The sequence below is a fragment of the Bradysia coprophila genome (genome assembly GCF_014529535.1).
Source record: "Bradysia coprophila strain Holo2 chromosome IV unlocalized genomic scaffold, BU_Bcop_v1 contig_5, whole genome shotgun sequence".
NCBI lineage: Eukaryota > Metazoa > Arthropoda > Insecta > Diptera > Sciaridae > Bradysia > Bradysia coprophila.
In genome coordinates this window covers 6,292,007-6,314,923 of record NW_023503374.1, presented here as the reverse complement: position 1 = coordinate 6,314,923, position 22,917 = coordinate 6,292,007, and the positions used below count along the sequence as shown (strand labels likewise).

Genomic DNA, 22,917 nt, shown 5'->3' with positions numbered 1-22,917 from the left:
TATCAAGTTGATAGTCAACTATCAAGTTGATAGTCAACTATCAAGTTGATAGTCAACTATCAAGTTGATAGTCAACTATCAAGTTGATAGTCAACTATCAAGTTGATAGTCAACTATCAAGTTGATAGTCAACTATCAAGTTGATAGTCAACTATCAAGTTGATAGTCAACTATCAAGTTGATAGTCAACTATCAAGTTGATAGTCAACTATCAAGTTGATAGTCAACTATCAAGTTGATAGTCAACTATCAAGTTGATAGTCAACTATCAAGTTGATAGTCAACTATCAAGTTGATAGTCAACTATCAAGTTGATAGTCAACTATCAAGTTGATAGTCAACTATCAAGTTGATAGTCAACTATCAAGTTGATAGTCAACTATCAAGTTGATAGTCAACTATCAAGTTGATAGTCAACTATCAAGTTGATAGTCAACTATCAAGTTGATAGTCAACTATCAAGTTGATAGTCAACTATCAAGTTGATAGTCAACTATCAAGTTGATAGTCAACTATCAAGTTGATAGTCAACTATCAAGTTGATAGTCAACTATCAAATTTGATAGTTGACTATCAACTTGATAGTTGACTATCAACTTGATAGTTGACTATCAAATTTGATAGTCAACTATCAAATTTGATAGTTGACTATCAACTTGATAGTTGACTATCAAATTTGATAGTTGACTATCAACTTGATAGTTGACTATCAAATTTGATAGTTGACTATCAACTTGATAGTTGACTATCAAATTTGATAGTTGACTATCAACTTGATAGTTGACTATCAAATTTGATAGTTGACTATCAAATTTGATAGTTGACTATCAACTTGATAGTTGACTATCAAATTTGATAGTTGACTAACAACTTGATAGTTGACTATCAAATTTGATAGTTGACTAACAACTTGATAGTTGACTATCAAATTTGATAGTTGACTATCAGATTTGATAGTCAACTATCAAATTTGATAGTTGACTATCAACTTGATAGTTGACTATCAAATTTGATAGTTGATTAACAACTTGATAGTTGACTAACAAATTTAATGCGTCTACTACCAAAGAAAGATGTTTTTTTACTCAAGGTCTTACGGCAAAAATTTCATGAGCACACTATACTATGATTGAAAAGTGTAGGAAATTTTATGAAAAACGTTAAATGTAACCATCATTCTTTGTAGGCAATATAAGATATAAGTCATTCTCAACAAATTTCTGAATATTTTTTTTAAATTCATTATTCCAACAATCAAACAAAATATGTTACAACTCCCATACGAGTGGAAAGTTTGCGGCCAGAGCGAAGCGAGGGCCGTAATTCTCACGAGTCGTAATAATTTTATGGGATATTATATTCGACCAATAGAAAAATTCAATTTTACCGATAAAAAATAATAAAATACCGATAGAAATGTGGTACATGTCGCTGGCACCTCTTCAAGAAATCAGTAAAAAGTAAAAAAAATTGTCTTTGCTTCACTCTTTGTCGATTTCCTAGCGAATTCATCCTTTTACAAAATGTAACGAGAAGGCGTTTTGTTCGTTCCAAGGGAATTCATCCTTTTACAAAATGTAACTTAACCCACTCCCTTGAAGTGTCAGAAGGAGGTCAAAATTAATTTCCTTTTTTTGCTAGCATAATAGTGTGGATCTTCGATGATTTCAGTGTCATATTAGATCTGGGATCTGAGATCATCCACTTATTCCTGGCTCAAGCCTTCAGCTATTTTGACGAATTTCCAGAATATTTTTTGACATTTGTGTTACCAGTGGGATTACAGATATGGTCGTAGGTTGGTTCTTAGGAAGAGGTCCCTCCATACTATTCCCAACTCTAGAAGTCAGTGATTTGGAGGAATTTTCTGATTATTTTTTGACATTTGTGTCACCTCTGGCATTACTGAGATGGTCGTAGGTTGGTTCCTAGGACCAGGTCACTCCATCCTATTCCCAGCTCTAGCGGTCAGTGACTTTGTGGAATTTTCTGATTATTTTTTGACATTTGTGTCACCTGTGGGATTACAGAGATGGTTACAGGTTGGTTCCTAGGAACAGGTAACTCCATCCTATTCCCAGCTCTAGACGTCAGTGACTTTGTGGAATTTTCTGATTTTTTTTAAATATATGTGTTCCCAGTGGGATTACAGAGATGGTCGTAGGTTGGTTCTTAGGAAGAGGTCTCTCCATCCTATTCCCAACTCTAGAAGTCAGTGATCTTGAGGAAATTTTCTGACTATTTTTTAACATTTATGCCACCTTTGGTATTATTGAGATGGTTGTAGGTTGGTTCCTAGGAACAAGTCACTTCATCATATTACCAGCTCTAGCGAATGGAATTTTCTGATTATTTTTTGACATTTGTGTCACCTGTGGGATTACAGAAATAGTTACAGGTTGGTTCCCAGGAGGAGATAACTCCATCCGATTCCCAGCTTTAGAAGTCAGTGATTTTGAGAAATTTCGAGAATACGACTGATATTTGTAGTTTCAAAATGATTGTGGCTTACTCACTTTTACCTTTTCTTGCGATATTTTACTTTATTTAGAGATTATAGTGAAAAACAAAAAATTCCACAAATATGAAAAATTTAATTTTTCATAAAGGATAACCAGCTGACAATCGAGTTATAAAATAAATATTTCTTCATACAATCAGGTATTTTAAAAGTTGAAATTAAAAAACGTAACAAATAAAGTAATTTAAAAAAAAATTGAAACTACTGAAGTTAAAACAGTAAAATTAAAATGAAAATTGTTTTAATAAAATTAAAATTTGATAAAAGGAAATAAATTTGATAAAAGGAAATAGAAAGGGAGTTAAAAGCGAGTTAAAATTGAAAGAAAAAATATTTAAATTTAGTGACGGCGGCATATTAGAAGCATTCAAGTCGATGAATGATATTTGGTGAAGCAGTTATTGTTCTTATTCAAGCAGAGATGAACATTGCACTTCTTGCAAAATACCTGAGACTGTAAACAGCACGTTTCAAGCTTACATCTCATGCGCTGTTCTGAATAACCAGGAAGATGATCGTATCGATCGTAACGTACGCTGTCGTCAGTGCGACGCTCTCTTCCCTCGCTGCAAACGTGTTTCGATCGAATTTCGTCCAAAGTTATTCGAGTAGTTCTCTTTGGAGCGGTTGGACACACCAGTTCTTTAGCCAGATCCATTCTAAAGGCTAACAAATCCATGATCTGGCGTTTTGGTATACCAGACTTTTTGCAATCGTTTCTGTACTCTATCCAAGAATTTATTGCCGCAAAATCAATAAAATGTGTGACCATCCGGAGCGTCCATTTTTTTGAACGAATGAAGATGCGATAGTACGAGATCATTTGATTCATTAAATCAACGCCACCCATATTAATATTGTATTCCCGTACAATCTCTGGGCGGTCAATTGAAATTTTTTGTTTGGAATTTTTGTCGAATCGTTGTGCCTTGTCTGGATTTCCTATTCCGATGTAATTAGATGCAAGCGCGACACATTTGTTGTCAAACCATTTGACACACGTAACTGATCGGTCAGCACTAACCACTTCCTCGGAGTGTCCTCGACCACGTTTCTTCATTTCCGAGTCCATAGTGAAAGGTGGTTTCAAAAATCTATCCATTCGTATGGTGCCAGCCGCATAGATTTTTTTTTGTGCCAGAATTTGAAACAGTGCGAATGTAGAAAAATAATTATCGAAGAACAATTTGTGGCCACTGTTGACAATTCTTTTAGATAAATGCAGCACCATGGTCGCACCCGATCCAAACGTAGATAACATATCAGGGTCAAACTCTGTCGTTGAGCCTTGGTAGGTGACGAAATCGTATGCGAGGCCGCTCTTTCCGCAAAGAACTAAATTCTTTATTCCCCATTTTATTTTGGGTTTGTTTCGGACATATTGCTTTACACCTTTTCCTACACGTCCTCTCATCGGTATCATCTGTTCATCAATTGACAGATATTCTTCGAGCGGAAGTTGTAGACATCTTGCTCGAACTGAGTCCATGAGAGGTCGAACTCTCACGAATTTATCTGGACAATCACTCGGTATTGTCAGAACATTCACCAAATGGAAATTGGTGCGCAGCAAGTAGAACCGATATTCGGGAATTTTATCTCGGTACTTTGTTGAGAGATACTCGCCGTAGAACATCTCTATTCTCGGCAGTTTAAGATTTCCCATCATAATTTGAATCCCAATAAACTGTTTGATTTCGGTTGCATCAGTTGGTCGCCATTTTTTTGTTTGCTGTTGCTCTGCGTACAAATTCGTGTAGGTCACCATTTCATTGAATAACGAATCGGGAATGTATTTAAAGAAATAATCCACTGCAGAAGACGGCTCTTCGACGAAGTCGTTGTCCAGTGGCTTAAATTCAAAACTCGGTTTTTTAAGCCCACCTTTGCACCATTTGATGTCCTGTTTAGCCGTCCATTTCCATTGAGGGTCGATTCGAGACACATTTTGAGAAACGTGCTCTTCCATCGACAAATCACATTCACTTTCATAATCTTCCTCTCCGGAACAGTCTTCAACAAACCGTTCATCATCTGGTGTCAGAAATTGGTTGCCGACGCGAATTCTTCTTTCTTCTTCAATTTGTTGTTCCTCTTCATCTCCATCACTGTTCTCTACCTCTGAATCGACGAACTTATCCCAACAACCTTCTGCATTTCGAGTAGATTTCTTGATCCTGATGTAACAGAAGAAGAAAAACACAACTCATTGTTTATAATGAATTCCGACGACTAGAAATCATTTGAGCCTTTTTGTTTTTGAGGTTAGGATTATTGAAAGCAAACCTTTTACTGCGACCTGTCGCCGGCATCGTAAAAATTTATTATCCAGAACTTAGAAATCAATGTTCTTTGGTTCCACAATGACTTTAAAATTTCAACACTTAAATTTATTATCAATTTCGAGCTAGAAACGACGCTTTCGCTAACGATTTTCAAAAAGTTAAATACTAATACCACCATAAGTCTTTATTATCATTTATTAAGACTCACACCAAACCGTTGGTCGTAACAATGCATTTGTCATGAAATAAACAAAGATTTGAACAGAACGTAATGTGTTATGAAATGTATGAGCCTATTGTACTTTTCTCGTAGAGCCAAGGCAATACATCTAACTGGCCCGATGGGTTGAAATCATATAACGTTGTTGAAGAAGTTGTAAATTTAAGTCCTTGAACTGCGGCCGCTAATCGACCCTATGTGTATTTTGCATATAAATTTTAGGTCAATTTGAAATTAGTGTTGCATTTGACAAAAGCTTCGTACGGGGCTTCGTAATTGCGCTATGTGCAACTTCTATTATATATTCATGATTTTTGCTCCGAGCCAAATATTTTTGATAGTTTTAGAAAAAAATACTCTCAGTCAGGCTCAAGGTTGACAAACCATCAGAGCTAAATTTTTACTCATTCGCATTTACTATTACAGTAAACTTGGTTATCAGGAAGGAGTCATTTTAGTTTTTTTTGTTTTTTTTTGTTTATTGGGGAACGCCAGAGTTTGATCCTGACATGTTATCTACGTTTGGTGAGTGATTCACTCACAAAACCGAAAAGACGAAATTATTAGCTTTAACCTGTACAGCGGCTAATACAGTAAATAATTGCAGTATATACCAGTATCTTATTTATATCGTTTTTTTATTATTCAACAATTGTCACACTAGATTTGTTATTTATATAATTTTGTTATGTGCACTGATGTTCTATATTAGTTTTTGCAAGATAACATTGCATACGACATGCAGTTCGCTTGATCAGCACCGTTCACTTTGAGAAAGGTCAAAGGTACTTTTTGTCGTAAAAAGGATTTGTTTCAAAATGTAACTGGAAAGTGAAAGATTTCACAGATATTTTTTTCGATTTTTGCTCGTCTTTCTCAAAATTTGATACTCTGGTAATAATAGTCTAACTGAAACAAGTAAACAAGTTCAACAAAATGTAAACATTCTTTCAACAACAAAAAAATATGATAGTATTTAAAGATAGCATCAAAAAAGCCCACCAGGAGGCCTATGGAAAATAGATTGAAAACTGTCCTACTTTGCAAGAAAAACACATGCTCTTTATGCAATTTATTTGTTGCCTTTTTTCGAGAAAAAGTTTTTTATGCGATTTTCAAAATTTCGTCAAAGAAACTGCATAAAAAAACGTCTTACTATTTGGTTCTAATTAAAATCGCATAAAAAACTTCTTGGCGAAAAATGACAACAAATAAAACGCAGAAAAAACATATTTTGACTCATTTTGTATTGCAATTTGACAAGAAGTTTTTTTTATCGAATTTATTTGTAAGAAAATTCTTTTATGAAATTTATTTGTTGCCATTTTTCGCCAAAACGTTTTTTATGCGATTTTTCTTGATAAAAAAAAAATAAAAATAGGCTAAGAAGTTTTTCTTGCAAAGTAGGGCAGAAAAGGCCTTGTCATGCCAAATAAAAGCGGCTTGATGGATATGCAAAAATACCGAGTAGTTGAGTAGCTATCTCACTCCGAGAGCCGTAGCTCGCGATATGTATACTCAACTGATTTTCCTGACTAGTGCTGTCAATGCATCTGAACTGTAAAAATAGTCAGATAATAATCAGATAGCTGATTTACGTTGAAAAGAACGCTTTTTGGCCAGCTACCTCACTATGAAGGCCGTAGATGGAAGCGATATTACCTTTCAGTATGACCACGCTCATTCATTGTATCAGGTATTATGTTGAACGCTTTTCACACGTAGCTTCCTAAATTTTCCTGTTAACTTTATTAATGAAATTGGCATACAAAGTATAATTCTGCATAAAAAGTGTATGAAGAATAACCCTATAACTTTCATTGGTCTTGTTTGCGTAACTTGTAAAATAAATTGAATGAATTTTTCTTCTTTATTCATGCTTTATGTAAACTTATTCCGACTATAAACAAATAAACTTGACTTTAGAGATTTTTGAATTTGCGCCAGATTATGAACTTTCGAATTTTACGACCAATTACCAATGCTAGTGTCAAATACAACAATTTTTGTCGTTTACAACCACAGAAAAATAAGTTTCCGTAGAATTAATAACAAATCGATACTTTTGATAATTTGAATTTCGCGCCATATTCAACTATCGGCAGCCATTTTGTTGTATGTTGGGCAATCGCTAAATTTTTCTTTTATGAAATTTTGAGGCAACACGCGCGAAAATCTGTCAAGATTTGATTGACCTATGGTCGTTTTTGTACTATCAGGCGCCATCTTGGATTTTAGCGCCATCTGTAAATTTCTTTTCACTACTGTATTTTTCTAAGATTAACAAATGGTTACAGAATCCATATCACCCGGATTTCGCTCAATCGGTGCAGAAATGAATTTTATAGATCCAAAAAACGTTTTTGACGGCAACGGCTCAGGCACCCTTACTATCGCGTTTTCGGCTAGGTAATATAGCGATTCTTCATCTGGTACCAATTACCTACAATAATCAGCAAAAAAAAATCGCTTTCCACAATCGTAATGAATGAAAGGACATATACCACTGGACTACAATTTTTTTTTCAGAATGTTTTAAATTTAAAACATTCCAAGTTAATGAGTTAAAGACGTTTTGTTCGTTCCTAGGGAAATTCATCCTTCTACGAAATGTAACTTAAAGACGTTTTGTCAATCGCTCACTTTTGTCGTTTTCTGAATCGACAAAAGTGAAGAAACGAAAAAAAAAATTAATTTATCGGTCGTTTATTACCATCCACATTTTATTCACGAGTGACGGTTTTGTAAAATACCGGGGGACTTCCTTTTTGTACAAAACTGTAAGAGAAGAACATCTATCGTTTTTTTTTTAAATTTTTACCAAAGTGAAAGAGTTGTCTCATCGTTCCACATTTGTAAAACTTCGCATCTACTCTGATTAAATTCGACAAAATGGCAATCAAACAGAATAATAGATAGCTCATACGAGTGGGAAGTTTGCGGCCAGAGCGAAGCGAGGGCCGTAAATCACACGAGTCGCATTTTATTTACGATTTGTGTGGTTGATTGAAAATCTTTCTGCAAATTTATAAGAAAAATCAGAACTCAAAGATCATTCGGTCTTCGAAGGTTTATTTGAAGAACTTTTTCTGTCAAATTTCGTTGTCATGTTTAGAGTAATCGATATATTAAATGTAGGCATTTTTATCAGTGATGCTTCGGAAGTTCAACAATGAAATTGGTCAAAAATATATTGAAAAAATTGTCAGTCAAGGGACCTGACCCGCCCAAAAGGTGGGACCTAGTAAAGTGGAATGCATGTCAGACGAAAATTGTCCGGTGCTACATTGTATGTACATTTACCTTAAACATAGAGTGAGAAAACATTGTACACGTTCTCGTATACACATCGTGCCCTTTTCGCTTCCGCTTTTCATCGTCACTCAAAACAATAGTATGAGACTTTTGTTGCAGCGCATTAAAACTTTTTACACCTGCCTGCATACGAGGCACCATAATTGAAAATCTCTACTAGTTTCTCTGGAGAAAATGGTAAAAATCCCACCCATCAGCTCGTAACCAATTTATGCATCTCACTTGCAAACAATCGAAAAGAAAATCAATTCAGACTTCTTTCTTAAAGATCTTGAAAGAATTTCGATTATTTTTTTCTTCCCTCACGTGTCACGTGTCAGTTTATGTCATTTTCTCTAGCTGCTGCTATCACAGAAAATGTTCTGTGCAAAAATATTGCTTTCCATTATAAAGATGATTGCATTTCCTAAACAGAACAGCATATTTTCTCCAGGACCAAACACTATACTCGGTCGCTTTGCGGAACTGTTAACGAGGAATTCGTACATAACATTTAGATATACAGAGAATTTTAAATTAAATGTCTCAGCATGATAACACACATATACACCGCATACACAATACACACACTTCATAGACACGTTCGGGCGTTTTGTATAATACACAGACCGAAAACAAATATTTATGAATTTGAGTGTTAAGTGTTGTCGTTTCTTCAGTGCTGAATAAAAAGGGAAAATATTTGAAATTCCAATTCGAGATTCTTTTTTTAGAGGACCAGAAAAATATTTATTAAAGAAATATTTTCTATTTTGTTGATTTCTATCACAGATACGCTGGCTGTGGTCGGACAGAATAGGATTGTTAGTGAAATTAGAACTCATTGTCTTTCTGTCCTCAAATGATTCGCTCTGCCGTATTAAGCAAAAACATCGCATGTCTTTTTCGCATTAGCTTATAAAAGCTTTCGAAAGTTTTTTTTTAGCTTTGTTCTTCTTTTGAATTATAATTCCAATGGAATGTTCCACTTTTTGAATGGAATCTAAAAGAAGCTCAAAGCTCACAGAAGTTTTGAAAGCTCTTAAAAGCTAATGCGAAAAGACATGCGATGTTTTTGGTTAACACGGCAGCGCTTTTGTCCATCCAAAGCTCGTTTTTACATAAGTTCTATTTTGAATATAAAAAGCTATATTTTGTATATACCCCGGTAAAAATAAAAGTCTCAAATGCTCGAAATACATAGTCTTATGTATTTTGAGACCATAAGACTACGTATTTCGAGCTTTTGTGAATTCTATTTCTACCGGGGTAAAAGCTCTTTTGGTATATATAAGCTCTCGTTTGTATATAAAAGCTCTGTTTGCTGTGAAAAAGCTCTCTTTTGTATATAAATAGCTGTTTTTCTGCGTATAATAAATTTTGTAAAACTTGTATTTGTTTATTTGGCTCAGAGTTTTAAATGACATGGAGATTTTCAGTCTTACTCCGAGAATTAAACGAATCATGTTCATCAGATATTTAGTGGAATCTACTTTATGTTTTGATGTATTTTTAAACACAGAGGTGTTGCACGAGTATGACCACTAAAAGATCTATACTGCATAAGCACTAGCGGAAACAGTATTCGGAACTTATTACTCATGTACAGCGAGGGAATTGCGAGCTATCCATTGACAGGGACTGTATAAGCACAAATATGCCAATTTACGTAATTGGTTGTCACTAGACCGAAATGAAACTCCTCTGTGATAATTATCAGCAAGCGAAAAGGTCAAGTCTCTACCCGAAAACAGATTCATAAAATGGAAATCCATTTCAAAATCGGTCTCTAATTATGCAGTTGCATGTCAATAATCTACTTATGCAAGATTAGTGCCCGACGATCAATTAATAACAATGAATACGAAATATGTTCCGTTTCTAATGAATTATATGAATTTACTCAATTGTTCAATCGGGGTACAAAATTTCATAACTGTAATTAACGCAAATCCCTCAATTGTATTACAATCGCTTCGATAAGCCCTTATCGATATTTCTATTATTGATGCTGTTCTGTACGGAGTTTATGCCGTCATGTTATTTTGTTATGGTATGATTGGATTAATACCAGCCAGAATCAGCTAAAAATCAACGATGACATTGATTAAGCAATGCAAATTAACTTGTCACGTTTTGTCAAAATATGTGCTACGTGGGCGTGGGTAATTTACCTATAAACTTCGCATTTCTATTGTGGAAAACTGTTAAAAAGCTACAATCTTTTACCAAAATTTCTCTGTAAACGAATAAACTAATCACGAAAGATAGCCTCCTTTCACTCTGCTTGCATAAGTCTAAAAGTTATCGACAAATCAATCAGACTTCTGAATTAAATTATTTCGACATTTTGCTATGTAATCTACTGGGAACAAAGACACTAAATCTAGTTCCCGTTATGTCTCTGAATCAAATGTCGAGGCAAACATACTCGTGCGCGAAGATAATCGTCTTAGCTAGCCTCACATTTATTTACTTTTGTGTACCTGTTTTGGACGATTGATTTTAGGCAATTTCGCGGATTGTAGGCCGAACGAAGTGAGGCTTACAAGCGAAAGTGCCTTAAATCAACCGTCCCAAACAGGTGCACATGTGAGTTTTCATGCAGAGGGCCGGAAACCCGAGAAAATTCGAAAAATTGCCCTCATTTTCGGCCCCGAAGCATGAAAATGACTATTTTTTGATACCAACATTGAAAAATGATACTTTCGCCCCGCATATGAGGGGCGAAAGTAAAAAAATGCATCCCACGGGGAGAAAGTACTTAACGAAGAGCGAACGCAACTGAACGAACAGCGAAAGTGACTGACGTCACAGAAAATGAGAGAAATGAGTCGAGTTGTCAACAAAATCCGCTCATATTATGCAGAATACTTTGTTCAAAATTGTAAAACACTGTGCGCCAGTGTTCTTATTGAAATTAGCATACAAAGTTGATACTTTTTGTTACTGAATGATTTGTTAGTTATATCTTAATTTTTGTGTGTGTTATTGTTGTGATGGCTAAATTATTAAATTTTTCATATACCAGGGGGCTGCCGACCCCTGGACCCCCGCATTTTCTGGCTAAATGCCTTTTTATTTCAACATTTTGTTGCGATGTTTGCGATACGTATCAATTTTCAATGTTGGTATCAAAAACAATAGTATGAACGACTCGGGGCAAAAGTAAAAAAATTCAACCGTGTGCGAGAGTTGGAGCCCGCGCCCCTTGTCATTCAATGTACTATTTTTTGATACCAACATCGAAAGTTGATACTTTCGCCCTCGAAATCCGGGGCGAAAGTAAAAAAATGCAAGTTATGTGTTTTAGCGGGGAGAAAGAAAGAATACATAAAGCGAAAGTCAATATACATAATGCGAAAGTCGACTACATAATGTAATAGTCGACTCTTGTCAATAAGTGTACTGCGATCAAAATTGAAATAAAGCGTGCGCCAGTTCTCTTATTGAAATTAACATACGAAGTTGATACTTTTGGTTGCTGAATGATTTGTTAGTAATTTGTTAATTTTTGTGTGTGTTGTTGTTGTGATGGCTAAATAATTAAATTTTTGATATACGCCCCCTGGACCCCCGCATTTTCTGGCTAAATGCCTTCATATTTCAACATTTTGTTCTGCTGTTTGCGATACGTATCAACTTTCGATGTTGGTATCAAAAAAAATAGTATGAACGACTCGGGGCAAAAGTAAAAAAATTCAACCTGTGCGATTGAGGCCCTTGCCTTCGGCGCGGGCATCAACTCTCGCACACGGTTGAATTTTTTTACTTTCGCCCCTTGTCATTCAATGTACTATTTTTACAATTAAGACAACGTCATTTGACTGGGTACCATAAAAATTTGAAATACATAAGTCTTCATTCGTAATTGTAGCGTTATAGATATACAGTAAGATGATTAAAACAAAAATTGATGAAAAGAAAAAATAAAGTTCGCCGTATGCAAAACACAAACCTCACCTGGATCTTGGTACTTTAAATTTCGCGCTAAATGTGTCAATTGTAACGGTATGTATCTCGTGTCAGCTCTCGGTGGACTGCGTGGCGCCGGTGGTGATGACGTAGAGCCAGGCCCGAGGGGACAAAGAAATGCTCTTTGTAATTCCCATCCCACTTCGGATATAATGCTAGCCTTGCGAAAATATGGCGTTACTTCGCGTAGAAATTTTACTGGAAATAGAAACAAAAAAGGAATATGATAAAACGGTGAACATGTTAATTTGGTTCGTTCTCTACTCTCTTTTTTTTCGTGTGTTTCTAATGAAAATTTAATTGTTTTTACAAAGTTGTATAAAAAGAAATTTGTATGTCCTTTTTGTTTGAAATTATGCGGCACGAATTGCAAATTATGTTACAATAGCGCCGTGCTGGAATTAAGGGTTTTTATTCATTTTGATTAATAAGTATTTTGTAATTAAGGAAAATTAACAAAAAGGGAGTTTTGTTTGACGTCATTGTCTCGATTATGAATGACTTAATAAGAAAATTATTAACTCAGCAACAAAATAATGGTATTTTTCCCGTTATATCTTGCGTAGACATCAGGCAAAATATCTATGATGATTATCCATTTCGGATATAATGATGCTAATGATCAGTAGACACGAGTTCACTATAAATTTCCCTTTTGAAAATAATGGTAGGCGCCGACCCTTCCTACTTACATTTTCCAATTTTTAAAACCTTTCGATACTTTTGTGAAAGGTTACTTTTGCAGCGATTACTTTTGTGAAAACATTTTCCTATGTTTTATTGACTTTTTCCATTTTTTCCTAGATTTTCCTTAATTTTCCCAAAAAATATATTTTGGAAAATTTGGGAAAATGTGGAAAAAAGTAGTCACTGAAAAAAGTTAAATCAATCGAAAAGAGGATCAGGAGATAGCACCCCATTTCACACATTAGGTAAACTTTGGTATCCAGGATGAATGATTCTGTACTGTGAATTGTTTAGTGAGTAGTGTATGTGATGAAAATACATTGCCAAACACATACTCTCTCTTGCCACTGTTTTGATGGCGACAGTGGCAAATAAATAACAAACCTCTAGGAGATTAGTCATTGCTTTTTTCATGTTACACATCTGGCGAATCATAAGCCAAAAAGAAGGTGTTCTCATATAATCTCATTACAAACATGCTATGTTCTAGAATAATATTATGTTGCTGATTGCATTATTATTTACAGATAAATTTTTTTTTGCATCCCACTCCCACAAAAACTCCAACAAGTTAACACGACTGTTCTCAACGAAGATAAAGTTTTTTGAAAATGTACCCACAAAATGACTTCAGATCTGAGTTCTATGACCTAAATAGAGATCGAAACCACTTTACTTAGTCTTCAACTAGATCCTTCCCCATAGTCGACTGCGAAGAAAACGATTTTTTCCATACATTTTCAAGATTATTCTGAAAGCGACGAAAAAAAATTGTTGCTTAATGACGTTTCAATATTTTTAATCGATAAAGACCGTTATTCTGAGCAAAAAATTTTTCGTTTTTTTTATGAAGCAACTATCATGTACCAAATTGTACTGAAATAGGACTCTAAGCTGACTTTATAAAAAAAACGAAAAAATTTACAGACATGACGTAGAGCAATTTTTTCCGTCAATGTCAGTTTCTTCTTTCATTTTTGAGAGAATGATTTATTTGTGGGTGTTTTGCTGTACCCCATTATACACTACGGTAAATACGAAAATAAACATTGGAAAAGAGGGTCAGTTTTTCGTTTCACACAACAATAACAACAGAAAAAAAAACGAAACGCATAGAATCCACATAATCCATCAAAATGTGGTAAAACATAAGATTTTGGTTCAGAAAAATATATCCACAAACAGATGTACACAATCCACCTGATAAACGAGAGTCAATTAATTGTTTTCCCGTTTTTTTTTCTTCCTTTCTTTAAACATATTCTGTTCATCTTTCCTTTTTAAGTTATGAGAAAATCCTCGTCAGCACATTGGATGTATAATACATGGAACCAAGACTATCGAAATACGCCTGTAGCAAGGCGAGTGGTTTGTTCGTTCTCCAGGTTTAGCTTTCATCGTTTCACTAAAATTATGTTTTTCAGTGCTTGAGCCATCATTAATCATGTACCACTTTCAAATCGATATTTCATTTTCTAAAACAACTTTATTTACGAGTTAAAATTTACTCAAGTGGAAATGTAAAAGATTGATGTAAGAGGCTTATGCCGTAGAGTCTTTCGACATGGATAAAATGTTGAACATGTACATTTTGTTTTTATTGATATCTATTAGGGAGAGAATTATACGAAATTTGTCTCTATAAAAAGTAATGAGTTTAATTTCAGCCAAAGACGCGTCGATTTTTATTCCGTTATGTAAGTATTGGGGGCCCGCACACATGTTCAGATTGAATTTTTGTTTATTATTTTCGATTTTTTACCTTTTTGAGACTTTTTCCTCTTCCAAAAATTAATTTTGTTTTGCAAAATCTGCATTATGTGTATATAGTGACTAGTGAGTAGTTACCTCTCATCTATAACTTCTTAATGTGAGTGCAAATTTAATCCTCTGCCTTAAAATATTATGAATTGAAGTAGTGTTCTTGCATGTTTTATAACACTCCGATGAATTTTCAACCGATTATCACAGGTGCCTGAAGACCAAAAATTAATAGAACTGTAGTTGGGTTGTAGCGTAACTGCCATATTCTACTAGATAAAGCACAAATGACTACAAAAATGCGATTATGCAGACGTTTCGGCCACTTGTAAAAGGCGAATCCTAGAAGAACCGGCGAGTTTTTCGCCATATCTTCTAAAATTCGCCGTTTCTTCTGAAATTCGGCTTTTCTTCTAAAACTCGCCGTTTCTTCTAAAACTCGTCGTTTCTTCTCGTCGTTCCTTCTAGAACTCGCCCTTACTTCTACAATTCACCGTTTCTTCTAAAACTCACAGTTTCATCTCACCGCTTCTTCTATAATTCGTCATTTCTATTAAAATTTGTCGTTTTTTAATTTTTCAGAAGAAACGGCGAATTCTAGAAGAACGGTTAGACAAAACGGCGAGTTTTACAAGAAACGGCGAGATGAAAAAAATCTGCATTTTCTGTAAATCTCAAATTTTTTGTTCTATTCAGTTTTACAATAGCTTTTCATCCAAATTAATTCCCTTGACTATTAAGTTAATCGTCTTATATCAGAAAATGCGTCTCGAAGTTCCCAATGATCAATTTTGTGAAATCAAAGTCGTAGATTGGCAATGTGGACCAAATGATTGGAACTTTCGAATATAATCGACGAATAATGACACTTTTGAGGTCAAGTTCGTAGATGGTCAATGATGTGGAATATCTTAGCTCATCTCAAGAATTTTCTTGAGTTGAGCTAAAATTGAGATCTCAAGAAAATCTTGAGTTGAGATTATCAACTCAAGATTACTAATTGAGTTGAGATCCCAAATCAACTCAATTCCTAATTTACTTCTCACTGTAAATGCGCTTTATTGGTTCATAGGAAATTCATCCTTTTACTAAATGCAACGTGCAGGAGTTTAGTTCGTTCCTACAGAATTCATGTTTTTACGAAATGAATACCCATTTTCATTGTACATAAATAGCGTTTTAACACACCGAGCGATCCGGCCCATTGCCCCGGAGCGAAGCGAAGGGCCGCAATGCGAGCCGGGCGCCGGAACGGTGTCGGTAACTTAAGAGTTAATTTTTTTTCTCGCATCGTCTAATAATTAAAACGCTTTTTATGTGCAATGGAAAGTGGTATTTCGTAAAGGGATGAATTTCCTAGGAACCAACAAAACGCCTTTACGGCGAAAAGAAAATTAGGAATTGAGTTGAGATTCACAACTCAATTAGTAAGTAAAAAACGACAAATTCAAAACGGCGAGTTTTAGAAGAAACGGCGAATTCTAGAAGAAACGGTCAGATAAAGCGGCGAGTTCTAGAAGAAGCAGCGAATGTTACACCAAAAAGTGGCCGATTTCAAAGCGGCGAGAAGAAACGACGAGTCTTAGAAGAAACGGCAAGTTTCGAAAAATAGGCAAAAAAGTCGCCGTTTCTTCTAAAACTCGCCAGTTTTTCTTGCCGTTTCTTCTAGAATTAAGAGAAATGCGAGGTACAGAAGTTATGAAACGGGACGCTCATCTGTAACAACAAAGATGACAAAATAAGCAACGAGTCTTGGTTGGTGCTCTCTCTTTATAGCAAAATGACTGCCAAAACAAATGAAGTAAAAGATTTGGTGCATTTTACGATCGACCTTAAACAAGATTAGTAACAGATTTCATGATTATATGGCCACACGCTTGCTGTTTGTTAACCAGTCACAGACGGCAAGCATATTACAGTTTTATTATTCCTTCATTTGATCGAAAATTTTCAAAGATTGATTTCAGAAATCTTTTACTTCATTTCTGTTGAACATGCTTTTTGCTATAGAAGACCTCATTAGTCAGAGGTTCTCGACAAGTTTTATAAATATTTCCATTCCGTATCCAAACATTAGAACCAACTCATCTCAACGGTTGGTATAATTCAACAATTTTTCACCTCGTTATTAAATCCTCCACCGTAATTAATTTCAATTCATGAACGGAGTTATATGTGTATGTATGTGTGGAAGCCAGTCCACAAATCATCAATCTACAAGTAGGGTTACCTCTGGGGGGATGAGTCAGACACTAGTGTGTAAAGTTCGGCAAAGTTTAAAATGAATTCACACGAAATTTTCAATTCTTTTGAACCTTCAACCTTTAGCACAACTTTAAAGTGTTTCTTTGTTTTGCGCTTGTTATTTCGAAAGTTGTTTTTTTTTCTATCCTATACTTTGTTTCACGTGAAAAACTCTATTGAACTGAAAAACTGTAGTTTAAAAAGTTTTTATTAATGGAATGAGAGTCGTTCTCAGAAGAAACACACCGAAGAAAAACAGAAAAACAACGAGAAGATAAATAGTGGAGCTGTAATTTATTATGAAGAATATTCTCCATCTCTAATATTTCAATGTTAAAATTATGATGGATTGATTTTGGTGGATGTGTAACACTGTTTTAAATAATGCCCCGCCGTCGACGCCATATAACTCAAAAATAAAAACTGTCGAAATGGCATTATAAAGAGCTTTTATATCTGAAATAAAAAATATGAGTCTCTCTAGACGTTATTAAAAAATATCAAAGTGATTATTTGCCGTCGTCTGGAGCGATTTTATATGGTAGACGATATTTAGCGACCGGTCGATTACTTCTTCTTTTATACACATGACAGCACTATGTGAATTACATTTTACAACGTTTCATTCAAAATCATTTTCGAGATCATTTTGCGGAAACCTTTTGGGGATTTTTATATCATTTGATAAAATACAGGAAAACCTCTATCACTTTAGGTGTGCCATAAAATGTTCCAGTTACACTTGATGTGCTCTGTGAATCGATTCTAATTCTTCGTTGGAAGTTTATTTTTGATTTAGGTTCACCTGTTGTCATGATGGGCATTAATATTAATCTTACACATTGACTTTTACTTGGACTAATGTCAATCGAGACTATTTTCATTACAAGAGACTAGATTTCTACTTGTTTTCGAGGACAAATCTTTTGATTAAAGAAAAGTTTTTAAAGCATCATGTGATGAAGCAAAGAAAAAACAGAAACCGTTCGTCACCTTCGGGAGCTTCGTGGTGTCTTCTCTTTTGAAAAATACATTTTAGAACTAAAAAATGAAAAGAAGTAATAGGTTCAAAGACCAATCTGGTTCCATCGAGATGCGATTTTAAAAGCTTGAAGGGTTTGAAACTTAGCGACAATCTCTTGAAAATGTGGTAACAAATGTTTGTACGGTGTTTCGGCATACTATTACAAATTTATTTAATAATCAAGCTGTTCGTTCATAGTTTTGGTGAGAAAGAAATTTTTCTTAAATGTAAGGCTAGAAACAGACTTGACACATGTGTACCTTAATCTAAAAATGAAAATCATGCTAAGATGTATAAATGAACGTGTGTGCCACTGTTAGTTGTTGTGTTTACATTCTATCAAAGAACACTTTTTTTCCGACAGAGCAGAGCACAACATGAAAGAATGAATCGATTTTGCAAAAATATATTTTTTTTAAATTTATTTTTTTGTACACCGCCAACATCCGATTGTAATATTCCTTAAAAAAATATGGAGTCGCTGTCATACTGCATCTCTTGGATATACATATATGCGGTTAACCTGAACTTTCTGGAATTCTGTACATGGTAAAAGTTTTACGTGAAGCAGGTATCACAATCAGGTATACCAGAAACCTACAAATTCGTGATAGTACCAAGGGTGGGACACTATTCATGCTATTCACATATATTTTTTGTCGAAGTGTCCAGGCCCTGGACTCCAGGGGGTGAATAGTACTAAAACCATATAAAGTACAAGCAGTTTTGTTTGTATGAGTGAAAATCAGCTGAAGCAAAATACTGTCTAAATTTCACTGACGTTCCCTGTATTTCAAAGGAAAAATATATTTTCGATTCTACAGGTTACAGCACCAGAATCTAATTTATGTTTTTAGAAAATCAATCAAATCGTTTAAATCTGTGGATCTCGAAGGTACAATGACCCTACCTCTCTGTAAATTGTCTTCGAAAAACAGAATTTACTTTTGGGACAAAGCAATAAAATTCGCAAAGCTCTTCAGCTCACTTCAATTTTTGAATCGTTGAACCTTGCGTTGAGCTGACTAAAAATTCTACTTTCAATATTCGTCACGTCTATATATGCGTCTACAAAATCTTTTCGCAATAAAGTAATATGAAATTGTATAGTTTGTTTGTCTCTACTCTATCCATATTTTGCAGCAGAACAGAACCAATTCGAAAAGGGTTTTATTTTCAACAAAATATTATGCACAATCGCCATGCCTTGCTATATTATGAACACCCTTTTTTGTCAAAATAAAAAAAAAAAAAATCTGAAACGAGGTTTGCTAAATTGTCTTTGGTAGAATGGTGAAATGATTTATGTTTTACTGAAATTTTATATAATAATTTTTTTTATGTTTTCATTTTTTTTTGTTTACTTTTATTCATAAATAACGAATTTTCGCTATACATACATTTTCCGATGTATGAAGCAATTTGTTTCTTGTTTAAAAACTTTTTGAATTTTAAATTCTTTTTGTTAGTATAACAACAACGACGAAAAAAAAATTTATTCAAAACCGGAATAAAGCTACAAAATTTGTATGAATTGTTGTCGTGTGCTGTACAACGTTACGCTTTTAAGTTGGGTAACATGACTAAAAATTTTGGTTTTGTATGGAAAAAAGTTTAACGCATTTTGCGTTCTCGCTGGTAGATACTTTTTTTCATCCTGTGTGATACCACAATTACCAATGGTAGCATATGTATCTACCGAGTTGATCCTTTTGCAAATAAATTGTGAAATAATGAGAAAGTTTTGTACCGTTGAAGAGTATTATTTACTTGTTAGCAATAATTACATCTAACTCGTTCGTTCGTTCGTACAACTCATATTTTTTAGAGTATTACGATAAATAAAAGTTTAAGCAAAAACCGCACCCGGAAATATTTATTGTGAGAGTACAATCAACTTCCACATTATAAATGCAGACTACTACTGTTCGTTTTTTTCCTCACTTTAATTGTTTGAATGCCATGCAAAAAGCCTTTCATTAAACTAATTAGAAGCGATTACAAGACTCGCTGTAATATTATAAGTTTACACTTAAAACCTCATGAACGGTTTGAAAAGTTGTTTAAACAACGAGTATTTAGTTGCAGTTTTCTGTTGAGAATTTAGAAAAGTTTTTTTTTTTCAAAAAAGAAAAGAAAATTATAGTAGAACCACAATTGAAGTTTCATCTGTTTATGACTTGTAAATCCACTGCATCGACTAAGAAATTTATTCTTAGAATCTGCTAAAAAATTTAACAATCCGCTGCGACCAGTAAACGCTTCGTTCAGTTCTGATTCAAAACTAACGTTGTTGGTGAAAAAACATTTTCTGCATGTCCCATGGGAAAATTGAACATTACACAGCAATTTGCCTCCTGCGAAAATGATCGATTACATGTGGAATATTTTCGGTTCAGCTTTCGTGAATTTTTATGTGAAATTCAACTTACACATGCTATAGGCACTGCTATAGGCACCTACTATGCAGTATATCAGAATACTATTACTGTTCATCTGTTATTCATAACAACGACGCGACGGTTAAAAATGAATGACTAATGTGAGCTTATATAGTACAATGTATTACGAATGTATGCTAAACGAAATGAAGTAAAAGATTTCGTGACGATGTCTTGAAAACTATTAGATCAACAGGGAATTGCGGGAAATGGTGAAATTTGAAAATTTACTAAAAACAATCGAGCAAGAATCATTTCCACGGTGATTTATTTGTTTTGAAATTGTATCGAAAGTTGCAAAACGTTCATTAAAAATATGAAAACTTTAATTTTTCTAAAATCATCAACCGATTTTAAGATTTTAGTCTTTTCAGTTTAGCTCCAGAATTTTATGTAAAAAAATCCAATGTCCACTTATTGAACGAATGAAACGTGAAATACTTACACTGAAGAGTATAACAATTTTCAAAAAAATACTCAACACATTTATTATTTTTGATTAAACTCTAAACTTCTTAGAAAAATATTTTAAACAACAGCTCTTATGAGTTTAGAATTAATATGGTTGAAAATTCACACTTTCAGTGCTACTTGTATAAAATTCAAAAACATTTCCTGCGAAATTCGTTCTCCATTGAATTTGGACGTAAAATTTCACAAATAAAAAAAGTGCAGAAAAATTGGAATCAGTTGATATTGACCAAATGGCTTTTTGTCAGTTTCACGATTTCTGTAAATAAGATCGCTAAAAATCGTTCATAAATTTGAGACATCAATTCAACATCAAAAGATTGAACAAATTCATGCACATTCGTTCCAAATTTGAAAAGCGAATTTGCTCACATTTTATGTCATCAAATTTGAGCAAATTCGTTTCGCATCATTTGAAACGAATGTGCTCACATTCGCTCAAAAAATGTGGCGCGAATGTGGCCACATTTATTTTGAATTATTTTTGAAAATGCAAATTCACCAATAATATTGAATAATTCATGAAAATGATTTGCGAATCCGTAAAGTACAGGTCAATATCATTCTAGATGTGCGTCAAAAAAATCCGAAGTTAGTTGGTTCATGGGCGCATTCGTTCGATGAAGATGGGCGAATGTGCATTTTTTGGGCAAATTCGCTAAGTCTCATGGACGAATTTGTATTAAAAAAAAATATTTTCAGAATTTTTTGTTGTGTCATTAGATTGCTATGAGCCTGAAGTCTTCGGATCTGCAAAAATATTTCAAGATTTATTCAATATTGTTGGCGAATTTGCATTTTCAAAAATTGTCATAAAAAAATGTGGCCACATTCGTTTCAAATTATTTGAAACGAATGTGTCCACATTTGCCTCGCAAATGTGATCACATTCGCTTTCAAATTTGAAATAAATGTGAACGAATGCGAAATATGTTCTTTGAAGCAGAATGAATCAAAATGGTTTTTGAAGCATACTAAGATTGTATGTTAGAAATAAGTTTCAAGAATATAAGCTCGAGTGTTGGTTAAACACGAATTGGTTAAATACATTTGATTTTTTTGTGGTTAATTACGTTCGAATTTTGGGAGCACAATTTATTTAGCCTGGTTTCTCCAGACAAACACTAGAAAGAAATGTTGGTCTCATGAAGATGGTGTAAATACTAACTTTATTCAGCGTGAGTTATACGTAATTTTTGAAACAAAAGCTTTTTGCTTTTGCTTTATAGATTGAGAGTTTATAGAGTACAAAACGAAATTAATTAATTTTTTAATGTACGGTGCAAGTTTTATCATTCATGTTTCGTTGGTTCTATTAGTACCACCGTTAAACTTGTGGGTATACAGGCGTATACAGGGCTCAGAAACGGATAGAGTCTAGAGTAAAATTAAAGAAGTCATCGGCTGTTTCGTTGATTTTTTTAGACAATAAAGTTTACAAACGTTGAAGCTCTATAAATCAAAGAGCTATATCGAAGTTACAATAAGTCTCGAAATGGATTAACGTTATGCACCTTTTTGCTGAGATTTAATTTTTGTTAAAATACCAAATATAAACATTTCCCGCAACTCCCAGAAGAACTGAAGAAAATTCAAAAACGAGAAAAAGAAAAGAGAAAAAAAAGTTGAAAGTAGAAAAAATAAATTAAATTGTAATAAACGAAACGGCAGCCAAACACTTAGCTCAAGTTACCTTATAAGTAGAATGTTTAGTCTACCTCCACAGATGTAATATTTGAAAATTCATTGAAAGCGCCAATCAACTCTCTGACTAATTAAAAACGTTTCTTTAGTTTCTGCTAAAAACGATGAATTTTAGATCTCCTCCCCAACGTATGCAAAAATGTTTGGAAATTTTTTGAAAATATATGGAGTGCAAGCTTTTGTCTAGAATTAAAAATAAATTATTTGTACTTCACACGGTCTATTGAAAAGAAAGCTAGTTTTTCCGACGGTTCAAGGTTGAGCTTAAGTACAATCGACAAAATTTAAGT

At 34.0% G+C, this 22,917-nt stretch overlaps 1 protein-coding gene across 2 annotated transcripts in view; it reads right to left on the bottom strand.

Annotated features, from left to right (window-relative positions):
* Window positions 1–22,917, bottom strand: part of LOC119071898 (beta-1-syntrophin) — an 89,787-nt gene that overhangs the window by 22,199 nt on the left and 44,671 nt on the right. For both annotated transcript variants that reach the window (XM_037177000.1, XM_037177001.1), the window contains exon 6: window positions 12,284–12,493. In XM_037177000.1, the coding sequence (XP_037032895.1) occupies window positions 12,284–12,493 (210 nt within the window). The remainder of the gene's footprint in view (window positions 1–12,283; window positions 12,494–22,917) is intronic.